Here is a 13,288-nt window from a genome sequence, read left to right as displayed (position 1 = left end):
GGCTCTAAATTCTTGAAGAGATGCAAGAAACAAAATCATAATTGTAGGCAAATCGCAACTCCAGTAGAAGACCAACTGCAACTCAGTATGTTAATAAACAATGATGTGATTGAGACTATTAGAATTGGAATGGTGAGAGTGAGTTTTTTAATTCTATCTGAAGTGAAAAGAAGACTTGATTTGGACAACACTTAAAATATATTAAAATACAAAACTGTTTGTTTAAATTGCAATCATTTCACAAAATTACTGTTGTTGTACTATATTTTTTTTATCAAAATGCAGACTTGGTAAGCAATCCTTTCAAAAATGTTTAAAATATTTTACCGACCCTAAACTTTTGCATTAAATGGTTTTCAAATTAACTGTGGAAATTTGCTGAGAAGAATAAGAACGGAATGTTTGAGGACTATCAGTGCTGCCTTGAAAACACTGTAATATAAAATATCAAATTTACTAAAAAAAAAAAAAAAAAAAACAGGCCCTAAAAAGTTACTGGTCTGTCTAGACCTCCACTAATCTAAAGATAGATCGGTTTCATCTGAAGTGGGCAGTAGGTCCTAGAACAAACAGGCTCTCATAAAGAGTTCATAATGTCAAAGCAGTTTAAACACTTACTCATACCACTAAAATATATTTGTGACCATATCAACTTCAATCACACCAGTTTAAAACTTGCTTTGTGCATCAGTATAGCCAAAAGGTAAATGTTATTTTGAAGTACACATGAATTTTGGTTCAACATTTAAAATCGGTTACCTCAGACTGTGTTTCTTTGTGTCGTTCTCTGCACCACTGGATGCCATTGTCTGCGGAGACGACGATGGTGACCTGATCGCCCGAGTGCTCTTTGACCTGGAAGCGTTCAGTGTAGAAGCCAGAGTCCAGAGACTCCAGGCTGATCAGGTATTTGAGCTTTAGGTCGCGTGCTGAGGCTCGGCACTGGCTGAGCTGCTGCACGACTTTCCGAAAGCGATAGCGGATGCGCTTTCTTGTGACAAAATGGTAGTCTTGGATTTGCTCCCTCATGTCTTTAGGGAGGAAGAACTTGTAACTGTGAATAAAGCATACAATAAGAGTTAGTATCAAATATATATAAATTATATTTATATTTATGTTTTTACATTGGTCCCATGGCCCAATGTTTTTGGGACATGGGACCAATGTTTAACCATGTTTTTACCATGACACCATTACAAACTCAAAAGGCTTAAACTAGATACAGTGTGCAAACAAACATGAAAATACCAATGAGGGAGAGGATGTGAGCAACTTAAATACACAATGGTGATGAACTAAATACAAACAGGAGTGCTTGTTAATGAATGTCTATGCCCAATAATGCGTTTTTTTTTTTAAATGAACAGAATAAAACTTAATCTTAAATTGCAGTGACCAGTAAGTGACCAGCAATTTGCACTCTTTTTTACTGTGCAAAACACTGTAACTGACTGTTGTAGAACTGTGAAAGCTGGCCACTGACGTCACTGCCATTGTACGGCTAATTTGCCCTGCGTTCCATTCGGAAGGGCTCTTCCCTATGCCCTAATCCCTTCAAAGGGTTTACCCTCCGGAGTGAGAGCTTCGAAGGGTTGAAGGGTGTAGGGGACCAAACAACTGTTTCTTGAAGTGCCCTTCTGCGTCAATCACATGCCCACACGGAGGCGCCGTCATCATGCAAAGAATCAGCGCAAAGGATCATGGAAGCCCGAAGTGTCCATCAGTTGTACCCTTCGAAATCCTTCATTCCGAAGGGCCCTTTGAAGTGCCCAGTTTTGAGCACTTTGGTTTGGAACAACCCTTCAATATGGCAGCCATAGTTGTTTTCACTCTGAAGTGCCCTTCAGAGGGCGATATATCTCATTTGGAACGCACCGTTGGTTCACGTGAGGCACCTCAACAGTTACGCTTTTTCCAACGGTAATACAGACCCTCTCATCTCCCAATAGTAAGACAATCTCTGACTAGAAAAAAGGAAACGGGAAACTTACTGTGAACAAACTAAAAGTCCATGATGAAGAAACTAAGGTTTTTTTTTTTTGGCATTTTTGCCTTTATTATGATAGGACAGATCAGCGCTGATAGGAAGTGAAGTGGGAGAGAGAGGGGGGGGATCGGGAAAGGTCCTCGAGTCGGGATTCAAACTCGGGACACCTGTGTTGCACTGCCCACAAGGCTACTGGCACTGACCAATGGTAGTATTCTTTAAAATAACATGACAATTTTACTTTAAATAATAACATGAATATAGTAACTAATTAGTACCATGGTGTTCAGTACAAATCAAAAGTTTAGACCCAACTGACCGAATGTTTCTCAAGATATTAAAGGGAACGTTCACCCAAAAGTGAAAATTCTGTCATCGCTTACTCACCCTGAAGTTGTTCCAGACCTGTATGAATTTCTTTCTTCTGTTGAACACACACACAAAAAAAAGACATTTTGAAGAATGCTGGTAACAGTTGACAGTAGCCATTGACTTCCATAGTATAAAAATACTATGGAAGTCAGTGGCTACCGTCAAATGTTTGGTGGTAAAAATATCTTGTTTTTGTGCTCAACAGAAGAAAGAAACTGACTGAATTTTCATTTTTAGGTGAACTATCTCTTTAATGACCATTTAATCTAAAGTCTTACACCAAAATGCTGAATATTATGAATTATTTAGGTTGTGTCTATAATGGATTAGGAATCAGAAATGTTTGGAAAAAAGGCAAATGTGTCCATAGCTTTTCACAGCAGATAAGTGGCACTGACAAGCTTAAATATTAAGAAGGTCATCGCATTACTAGTACCTAATATCATTATAGATGTCCAGTGGGGAGCACTGCTTCTCTTTGGCAATCCTCATCATGTCCAGCACAGCCATGCCAAGGCACTCCTCCTGAACCTCATGGGCACTGGATAACTTCACCCAGCCGTTTACAAAGTCACTCCTCCACTGCATATAACACAGAAGAAAAACCCATATCTGTGTGACTGTCTATAAAAATGTAAAAAATGTGTGAAAATCAGCGAGAGGGAGAGTTAAATGACATGGTAGTAACTGTGGGCACAAGGTTTAAACAGTTAAGGTCATGTTTAACCCTGAGTTAGCCTCATTTTAGTTACCTTTGTCTCATAATTTTATAGTACGATCGTTTTCAATTCCAGTCCTCATGCAAATATTTGCAAATATTGACACAGACTGAGATTGATTTAAACTCTCTTCGATACAGACACACTCTGTGCGTGTTATTGTTTTCATGTTTAAGATACGAGCAAGAATGCAAATGTCCCTGAATATCCAAACGATGGCAATGTGCCATTCATTTTTACAACAGTTCAACAAAAAAAGGTCATATTAAGTGAACATTTTACATTTTAAATGTAGCCTACATGTTAAACAGAATATTGTCATGTTTGTTCTATTTTGCAACGAAATAATAGTTCCAACGAAATCCGTAGGCTATCATCTGGTGTGCGTCTCCAAGCAACATACAGGGGTGTTTCATTAGTGAACGAATCTTCTTTGAATGATTTGGAGAGTCAGTGATTAATAACCCATTCATAACTACAGCATTTTGCTTTGTTACGGAATGAATGAATGAATGAATGACGCGATGCCTGGCTCATTAAGACAGCGACTTGCCCCCACCTATTGGTAATTGGCGGTTTTATTTTTAAATCTACAATATCACTTCGATTTGCCATAATTTCTTGCTTTATTTATTATATTAATAATACACTTAATGGAATGTTAAGAATATGACATAAAACATGACATACAATTAATAAGGATAGAAAATATTTCCCTCTATAAAAAGGTAAAAAAATGCACCTGTAAATCAATTTAAGGGGGCAGATATTGTCCTTTAATAGAAAAGGTGTGACTGCGGTCTACGTAGAAGAGAGGGGGTATGCAGAAGAATGTTAAATGCCCCAGGGGGTACGCCGCTGTAAAACGTTTGAGAACCATTGAATTAGAGTGTCCTTGCTGAATAAAAATAAAAACATTCAAAATTATCTAATTAACTACTATACTAGTCTGTAAATATACAGACTAATAAACAGATTATATATAACAAACCCCAGGTTTAAAAATGTTAAAAGATTTTTTTTTTAATTCACAAACTGATATTTGTGGTTTATATAAATAAAACAATTAGGCCTACATAGATGATTGATAGATGTTTACAAATTTTTATTGAAAAATTACAAAATATTTGAAAACAGAACATGTCCACTATCAATTTACAGGGCTGTCTATAGGCTGAATGTTGACTACTAGTAGTTGGCCAATCTGGCACATTTTCTGTAACCAATTCTCAAAATGTTAATTACCAGAGAATTAATTGGCCTAGCAGGTATAATGATCTAGATCTAAAAACGACCCTGGGTTAATGATATTAAGCATTGTTAAGTTTATGTTAAGTTTAAAACACTTATTCACTATGGCTTAGTGGTTATACACCAAAAACACCATTTATTAAACATGTTATGTCAAACAAGCATCAGTAAACAAACACAATACTGTTTTTATTGTAAACTACTAACTACAACACTCATGTGCATTAATAGGAGTGTTCCATAGAAAACCACATCAGAACTAAAAGCAAACATACACTGAAAGCATCAACCACGAACAGAGCAGCCGCAGACTGACTGACAAATGTACACAAGATGACACTGCAAAGCTGCTGCCTCAACAACCTGTTTAAAAATGACTCCTGTCTGTGTCAGACTTGCACATTTACAGGACATTAACCCATGTAATCCAATGGGGTCAGATAGAGTTCACCTCCAAACACATCACAGCTTAATTTTAAACCACCATAAGCCTGATCTCTCCCTGGATGGCCTCAACATGACGGTCATCTGACTTCCGCTGAAACACGGCTTCCCCTATAATGAGTTTTTTGGTCACTGAATAAAATGGGCCACAGTGATAGTAACCTACATTCAAGGATATTTCTCGGTAAAGAAAAGATAAGGACATATCTTTGGGCTATGACTATGCAAAACATTTTAGCAAAGCATGCTAGATATATATCGGTACCATACTGGTTACTGGCCAATATTAGAGATTTTTTTTACTTATTATTATTGGTCAACACTGGACTGTTTAATTGTGCGGCCCATTCCTCTACTTTTATATTTACATTACCTTGCTAACACTCACTTATAGCACTAATAATTTAATAACTGTATTAATAATTTAATATTTCATTATTTTATTTTACATTTAAAACAATTTCAGATTTTAGTGTTTTATTTTGACTTTTAATATTGTATTTAGACACAGTAGACACAAATTTTAATATCCAGCATTGTGGTTCATTGTGGCTGCGATTTTATTGCTTTCTTACTATCTTTAATTAAATTCTATTTTTTATTTAACCAGCAATCTATATATACATATATGTAGCGGGAATTACTTAAAATTCCAGTGTGACACACTTACAAAAACAAAAACAAATAGGGATCAGTGTTAATTTCGTCAACGAAGACGACGACGAAAAATATTCGTTAGCGAAAATCGAGATGTTGACCAGCTAAAACTAATATCTGATGATAAAAACTTTGACGAATTTATGCCACGTTTTCGTTAACAAGACAGGACTATAATGTTATTTGAGGACTACCGGACATTCAAAATACATCCTATAGGCTACTGTCTTGTCCTTCAAAATGTGCGTCCCTGTCATTGGATTGCAATCGGATAAGGGGCGTTTGCATATCTAGTCTCAGTATGGCAGCTGCAGTGGATGGATAGGCTAACAAAATGCAAACTAGCGATCTGAAACAATGGCCTCAGCACCTGAAGGGGTAGGGATAAGGTGACCAGACGTCCCGTTTTTCCCGGAAGTCACAATTCGTTGTCGAGAAGTGCTCTCTCTCTCGCACGCTCCACTTCTTCAGTTCTCATAAACAGTGCGCAATCAGTTCTCAGTGCTCAAATACACACACAGCAGTCCAAATGTCTATCGTGTAGAGTATCTCACGTAAATACAGTCAGTTATGGATTAAGTGAACGTAAACAGGTGGGTGAAAACTGAACGCGTGTCAGTATTACATGCATGCCTTCCGTCTTAAAGGGACAGCATTCCTAATTAAGTACCTATCTTTGTCATTAATGTTAACCAACAAAAGATGTTAAATAAATATCTTAAGTAAACCTACTGTATCTGAAAAATTAGTTTAATTTGTATCTCTTTCGTATGTCTTATTGTCTTATTCTGCTTCTTTTCCAAAAATTATAAATTATATATATTATAAAAATGAAAATTGTCATCATTTATTCAAGTTTTTCCAAATTCAATCCTTGATTCAAATTTCTCATAAGCTTAATTGATTTGGTCTAAAGAGATAATTAATGACTATTTTTGTTTGAAGACTACTTATAAAACAGCTACCAAAATAAATGTTGGTAACTGCAGTTTGACAAAGTTATGACTAAAGTTGACAAAAATGCGATGACTTTTTGTCGACAAACTATGAACGACTCAAATGACTAAAATGCGACTAAGATTATTAAGCTATTATAGTGAATGCCCCTATAAATGTTGTTTTATATTTAAGATTTAGTTAAATGATGCATGTGCTAAGTCAGCGAACATCAAAGATCACGCAACAGAAGTGTGCGCGCTCTCTCTCTCTCTCCCTACCGTTAAGAAACGTAACTTGTGCATTGTTTTACTTACTTGTTTTTGACATATTCGACCAAACTACAAACTTTCCAGTGATGTCTGTGAGAAGGGGATATTAACTCGACAAGCTCGCGCATGTGCTCCGCCACATGCTCAATCCACTCAACGTGCTTTGCTTATCAGCTCGCGCACGTAAAATTACAGAAGAAATAACCATCAGCAAACAAACCCACAACTAAAACACAAATAAAGTGTAAGTGTTCCTGTGGCTCAGTGGTAGAGCATTGCGTTAGCAGCGCAAAAGGTCATGGGTTCAATTCCCAGGGAACACACATACTGGTAAAAAATGTATAGCCTGAATGCACTGTAAGTTGCTTTGGATAAAAGCGTCTGCTAAATGCATAAACTAATTAATTAATTAAAACATTTTAACCCACCCCCAATGGAATGTCTGCATTAAGCTAAACAATCTAAATGTATAGGGGATATATACTAAATCCAATCTCCCCATAGTAGTGAAAACAAATGAGACTTTAATCTCAAAGCATAAGTGACCTTCTCCATTACAAAAATGATGTTCATTCATTTCAAACATGTTCTTCAGACAATGTAAAACATTGAATTATCTGTAATTTGTGCTTGCGAGAGTGACACTTAAGAGACAATATAATAGTTATATATAGGAATGCATCGAGCCGATACTCAGTATCAGTAACGGCTCTGATACTGCCATTTTCTGGCGGATTGGGTATCGGTTAGACGAGACCGATCCAAATCCGATATTGTGCGTATACTATGCTGTGTTATTGTTAAGCCCCACGAAAGGCACAAAAACATTATAAAGCACCATAGAGTTTTCGTGCACTATATATTAATTGTTCTTAAGCCGTTCCATAGTTTAATGTGAAGTATAGATTAATATTTAAGTCAAGTTCACTAAACTCTTCTCCCCGCTGTGTCTCTGTCATCCTCCATTCAGCATTCAAACTGCTTGTCGCGTTCGGTTACTACAGTCAAAACGATGAAACTCTCTTCAAAAGCGCACAATATCTGAGATTTAAAACTGTTAAAAGAAAAGGCTCAATAAAATATCACACCGATATAATACACTACGCAGCAATATCTCTTCACTTTTCTATGCGGAGCGCTGGGCCTTTTTTGTTCCGTTTTATCTATCATATGTTGTAATATATATATATATAGGCTACTTGTTTTTCATGAATGTATTTTACAACAATACAAAGAGCAATGTGTAACATTTTACCAGATTCAGTCCTACACTTATTATCTTTTATTTGTTCCCCACTAAATAATGTTGTTTCCCTAAATGTATAGTTCAGTTTAATGTTTTTAGAAAATTATTGTGCGCCCATGTTTTTAGAATAACTTTTGCTGCTGAATTATCCACTAACCTAGTTTATAATAGTATTTTTTGTCATAGATTATGATGATCTATTTTTTCATTTGTTATTTTTCATTAAAATGAAGTAGCAGATTGTGTTGATTTAAAAAAAAAAAAAAAACTGTGCTGGTATCGGATCGGATCGGAATTGGCCGATACTCAGAATTTCTGGTATCGGATCGGTTTTGAAAAAATGGTATCGTTGCATCCCTAGTTATGTATGTATGTACATATATATATATATATATATATATATATTTATTAAAAAAAGATCAATCACGTTCCCCACAGTGACAGTCATCGCATACCAGACTGTTGGTGGAAGACGAACAGGCGCCACAAAACAAGCCCACTCAGTAGAGTCAGAGAGCAGTCAGCGTGAGTTTCCTTTATTTATCATTTGTTTAGTAAATAGGGGCCTTTATCTGTGCAGATATACACTAGAGTAATTCACATTTACACACTCTAAAATCCGAAACCAAGACTGTCTGTTCTCTGAGAAGATAAACTAGGCCAAACTGCAATTAAATTATATATGGATGGGCTCAATTATGCAAGATATGCTCAGATTTCAAGCCAAGTGAAGCGTAATTGTAATTCAGTATCCACTGACAGCACGAACAACACTTAATTCACAATTAAAGGTAATTTCTTTATTACAAAGCTGATGTGGGGAAGCCTCACCTGAGCAAAGAGGTAAGACATAGCATAGTCATCCAGGACAGGACTCTCAGATCCTTTAGTTACTCCATAGCGGTACGCTCGGGACACCCCACAACTGTACCAGCCGGGAAAATAGTACCTGATAGAAAATATCACAGTCACTAAATCGCAGCACGAAAGAAATGAGATGGAAGAGACAAAAGCCATAAAATAATATAATTCAGTTTAATTAAGTGAGAGATGGAGCTATGTGTTACCTAATTCTGAATAACAAACTCTCATTGGCTGTTTCGTCTAAATTGAGAACATGATTGGGTGATAACCAGACACTTTCATCTTCTTTGTACAGCCCAAACAGGCTGCAGTAGACTGGAGACACTCCTGTGAGAAACACATCAGCATAAAGAACAGGTGCTAATGAGAGAAGATAGATACCCAGTGTAAAGTTAGAAAAGCCTCCACATGTAAACTAGGGATGGGTAATGATGGTCAGCTAACTGAGCAGCGGTGCTACAGCCAACTAGTCAATTTGTGACGTTAATTAGTTCAGTATTAGAATAGAATTCTCCTTATTAGAATATTATTAGAATGGTTCATCACAAATCATAGAAATAAATGACATAAAATATTGTTAAACATATTCAAATAGAAAACAGTTATTTTAAATTGTAATAATATTTCACAATATACATTTTTACTGTGATTTAATCACAGAAATGCATCCATAAGAGACTTCATTGAAAAGCATAAAAAAAAAAAAACCAAAACGATTCCAAACGTTTGAACTATACACACACACACTTAAAAAATCTTATTGCTAAAACTCTGAAAATTCCCATGCACGAAGTGTGAACAGGCCTTTACGTTTAATTAATCATTTAATGTAATTAATACCTGATATTTTGATCATTACATAAATGACAAAAATATCCATACACACTATTTGCCAGATGCAAAAAAGCATTTATGTGTGGATTAGGATTGTGCCGATAGACAATAATATCATGTATTGACGATAGTCAGAGATATCGCCTGTGGCTGATGCCTCTGAGGATAGTAAGACAATTATTATTATTAATATTATTATCATCATCATCAGGCTAGTAATCCTATCTAATTAATATAAGGACTTATTTGTTCCATCATACTTCTTTTTCCACGTTTTTACAGTGTTGCGCAATCTAACCAATCACACACGATTTTGTTTATGAATGCAATGGCCAATCAGCTGCGTTCAGATGAGTCATCGCTGAAACAGTGGAGTTTTGTAATTCAGCGCACGCTGATTGAATTCTGCCTTGCGATTTCTCATCATAAACAACAAGGTGATGTATGTGCGATGCAAGTATAAGAGATTTATTCATCATAGTGTAGACAGCTTCACTGATTATAACGGGAGTGTATTTAAAGTGCAAATACTTGTGCTAGACTGACGTCTGTTATGATGTACTTTTTGGTAACGTTGTAAATGTTCTTTGCTCATTTTCTGTAGCTGCTTTTTGAATAACGGGGGAATGTAAGCCTTATGATTAGTAACTTACAATGTTTCTTTTAAATGTTATCATGTTAAATACAAATTCAGTCATATTAAAAACATTAGGCTTCTTTTAGCTTTATGCTGGAGTTGGTTCACTTTCCAGCAATGAAACTAAGTAAATAAATAATTAAATAAATTTGCACAATAATATCGTGTATCGGCGATCTCACAAGCTGACTATAGGACGATATGACATAACAACCCAACAAGTCTGGATGCAAAAATAAAAGTGCATAGACAAATTAAGTTGTTTCTATAAATTTCCTCGGGATGAATGATATCTATCACATATGCATTTACTAGCCCTTAAAGATTATTTTAATACCAGCATCACGTTTAGCAGATGAAATGATATAAAGGAAGTCTGCTGAAAAAATAAAAAATAAAAAAGACATCTTGAAATACCATCACATGTCTGTCACCAATACCCTGCTGGGGATGAGCTAATGGCTCCTGGGCTGATGTTTATCTTTATTAAACAGTAAACACAGGTGGACTGACAGGATCTTATATATATATATATACATATATATATATAAGCCATCAATACTGCACCAGATTGATGTGAGAGTCCACAACATGTACCTAATAACGGACTGTTTACACAATAATCTCAGTAAGTACAATAAATAAAAAAAATGAAGACACTGTGTTATGAATAAACAATTTGTATATACGGGTATTAAGAAAATAATGTCAGGCTTGAACCCTCCCCCCTCCTTTTTTTTAATGGAAAATCACTTTAACACGTGTCCTAACCATGCGCAACGTGTACAGAAATACAGATAACAAATACAGATCCCAAGCAACCGATAAAATGTCATGTTGTGAGATGTTGGTCACAGACCCATGTTTCATTTGAACAAAAACTCCATGGAAGGGATTTATCACATTGCATCTGGGCAGAACACAATGCTTACTGTGTTGAACGTGTTATTCTTTATCAGAATATATAATTCACATCTACTTTTTGAACTCAAAATACATTTATCACTTCTTTTCTATATGATGGGCATGACTGACCACACTCCTTGGCAGCGTTGACGATGAGCTGCTCGGTGACATATTCTCCTGGCGGGTAGCAGAGAGGGGTGCAGTTAGTGTCACTACGGCTGCTGTGGTAGAGGTGGATCCTGAGAACGGTGGGCTGCTTTGGGCAAAGCTCCTCATGGTGGGCATCACCGTTCTGGTAAAGCGGCTCACAGACAGCTGTCTCCATGTCCATCACAGAGACACAAGCGATGAGAGGCAAAAGAGCAACATTCACCTGGTGGTGGACATGTGGAGAAAGAACAGTCAGATTACCAGCAGATGATTGGATGGTTACTAATAAAGCAGAACATATTTGCTTGATATATTTTGTTGAGCAAAACCAATACAGGGAACTGAACAAATCATTAAGCTCCTCCTTCAAGTGAATGTAGAAAACTTGAGCATCAGTGCTAATGCAAATTTCACCTTCAAACTTCACATCCAAAGACTTGAGGACTTTAGAAGCAATTAATTTTAGCACATCTACCAACAGATTTTAAAGCCTTGAAATGACGTAAATAAAAAGCTTACGAACCACAGCAAGAAACAAACAAAAAAACAAACCAAACACAAAACAAAACAAGGCAATAATTGGGAAAAAAGTGGAATTACCACCAATGATCATTTATAATTTAAGAAATGAGAATTAAGAAATGATCTGTACATCAGGTGGCCGTTCTCACTGGACACATTCTCATTCACTATTTAATGTGTTTTTTTTTTTAATTCACCCTTCGCCAGAAGTTTGATTGACAGGAGACTTGACCAGTCATAATACCGAATCAGCCATTTTGTTTGACAAACAAACTAGGCAGGAGAGTAGATTAACATCGGTGGACTTGAAAAGTTGAAAAATGGTGTGTATTGATCTTTCTGCAGTTGAAACAAGATACCTTCTGATCATTCATGTTTATTTTGTGCTCTAACTATTAAGACAAAGAGATGATCGATTCACATGCTGCTTGAACTGAAGCACTAAAGTTTCTGTCACGACACATTACAGAGCCACAAAATTGTATTGTTTGACATTCTTGAAAAAAAATAAAGACAAAAATTGAAATCTGAGAATTTGTTTCATACCAAAAGCAACCTGCTCTGTCTTGTCTGTTGGCACTTTGTCAGTTTCCTTTTGCTCTGCGATGTATTTTTCACTGTGTGAGAACATGATGTGTGGCATGAAAACAGCATGGCTTGTCAGACATAGCAACAGTAACTAAAGGGGTCGGGTCTTTGCGAAGGGTCAATTGGTCAGACAGACATCTCTGGCTCCACTCTTTTTGAACACATAAATGTGCCCTGGGTGAACACCCACATCTATTTGAGTTTTATGTCACACAAAATGTCACTTTGGTATTTCTTACAGACTAGAGAAGAGATCCGTTCCACTTGTGTTTGCTATACATACCAAACCATCTGAGAGTCATTCATGTAGTAAATTTGTCAAAACACTGACCGTGTGAACACAGCCGCAGATGAATCAAAAGAGCAAAACAATTTTGCCTGTCTGCGTATGAAGAATACAACACTGGATCTTCATTAGAGTGATGAACAATACATACAAGCTTACACCGTTTACTTGATATATAACCAATTGCAACGCCCTGCGTCATGCTTTTTATTTCATTTCAGGGCTTCAGTGTTTCAAGTGAATGAGTCATTTGACATTGGTCAAGTCATGCACCTCTGTAGTTTGCCCATAAACCTCTGCCACTGTCTGATATTACAAACTCTTCTCCATTAAAGGAAACACAGTCCTCAGTACGGTCAATCCTCAGTACAGTCAATCCGATACAACATTTAATACAACTAAAAATGCAAGAAACAAACAAAAAGCCACATAAATTATAGCTACAGGCAGTGATTATTGGGGTCTAGACACAAATAGCTCATGGAGACAATTAGGTGATGCAACTGCCAAATATTGGCTGTTCGTACTGTGAAGTCGACAGTTTTAAATCTCCACTGATTCTGTGATCTAGGATTTGAGGAAACAGCGCAAAAAAAAATACATGATCGTTAGGGCTG

The 13,288-nt window shown here is 36.3% G+C and overlaps 1 protein-coding gene across 5 annotated transcripts in view; it reads right to left on the bottom strand.

Annotated features, from left to right (window-relative positions):
• Positions 1-13,288, bottom strand: part of jak2b (Janus kinase 2b) — a 41,932-nt gene that overhangs the window by 15,457 nt on the left and 13,187 nt on the right. For all 5 annotated transcript variants that reach the window (XM_016275281.1, XM_016275276.1, XM_016275278.1 and 2 more), the window contains exons 2-6: positions 11,255-11,498; positions 8,952-9,075; positions 8,716-8,833; positions 2,796-2,941; positions 760-1,054 (exon numbers count right to left, since the gene is read on the bottom strand). In XM_016275281.1, the coding sequence (XP_016130767.1) occupies positions 760-1,054; positions 2,796-2,941; positions 8,716-8,833; positions 8,952-9,075; positions 11,255-11,456 (885 nt within the window). In that variant the 5' untranslated portion in view covers positions 11,457-11,498. The remainder of the gene's footprint in view (positions 1-759; positions 1,055-2,795; positions 2,942-8,715; positions 8,834-8,951; positions 9,076-11,254; positions 11,499-13,288) is intronic.

This window comes from Sinocyclocheilus grahami, unplaced genomic scaffold (genome assembly GCF_001515645.1).
Source record: "Sinocyclocheilus grahami isolate Dianchi unplaced genomic scaffold, SAMN03320097.WGS_v1.1 scaffold93.1, whole genome shotgun sequence".
NCBI classification, from domain to species: domain Eukaryota; kingdom Metazoa; phylum Chordata; class Actinopteri; order Cypriniformes; family Cyprinidae; genus Sinocyclocheilus; species Sinocyclocheilus grahami.
Note: the sequence above shows the minus strand (reverse complement) of the source record. Positions and strands in the feature narration are given on the sequence as shown.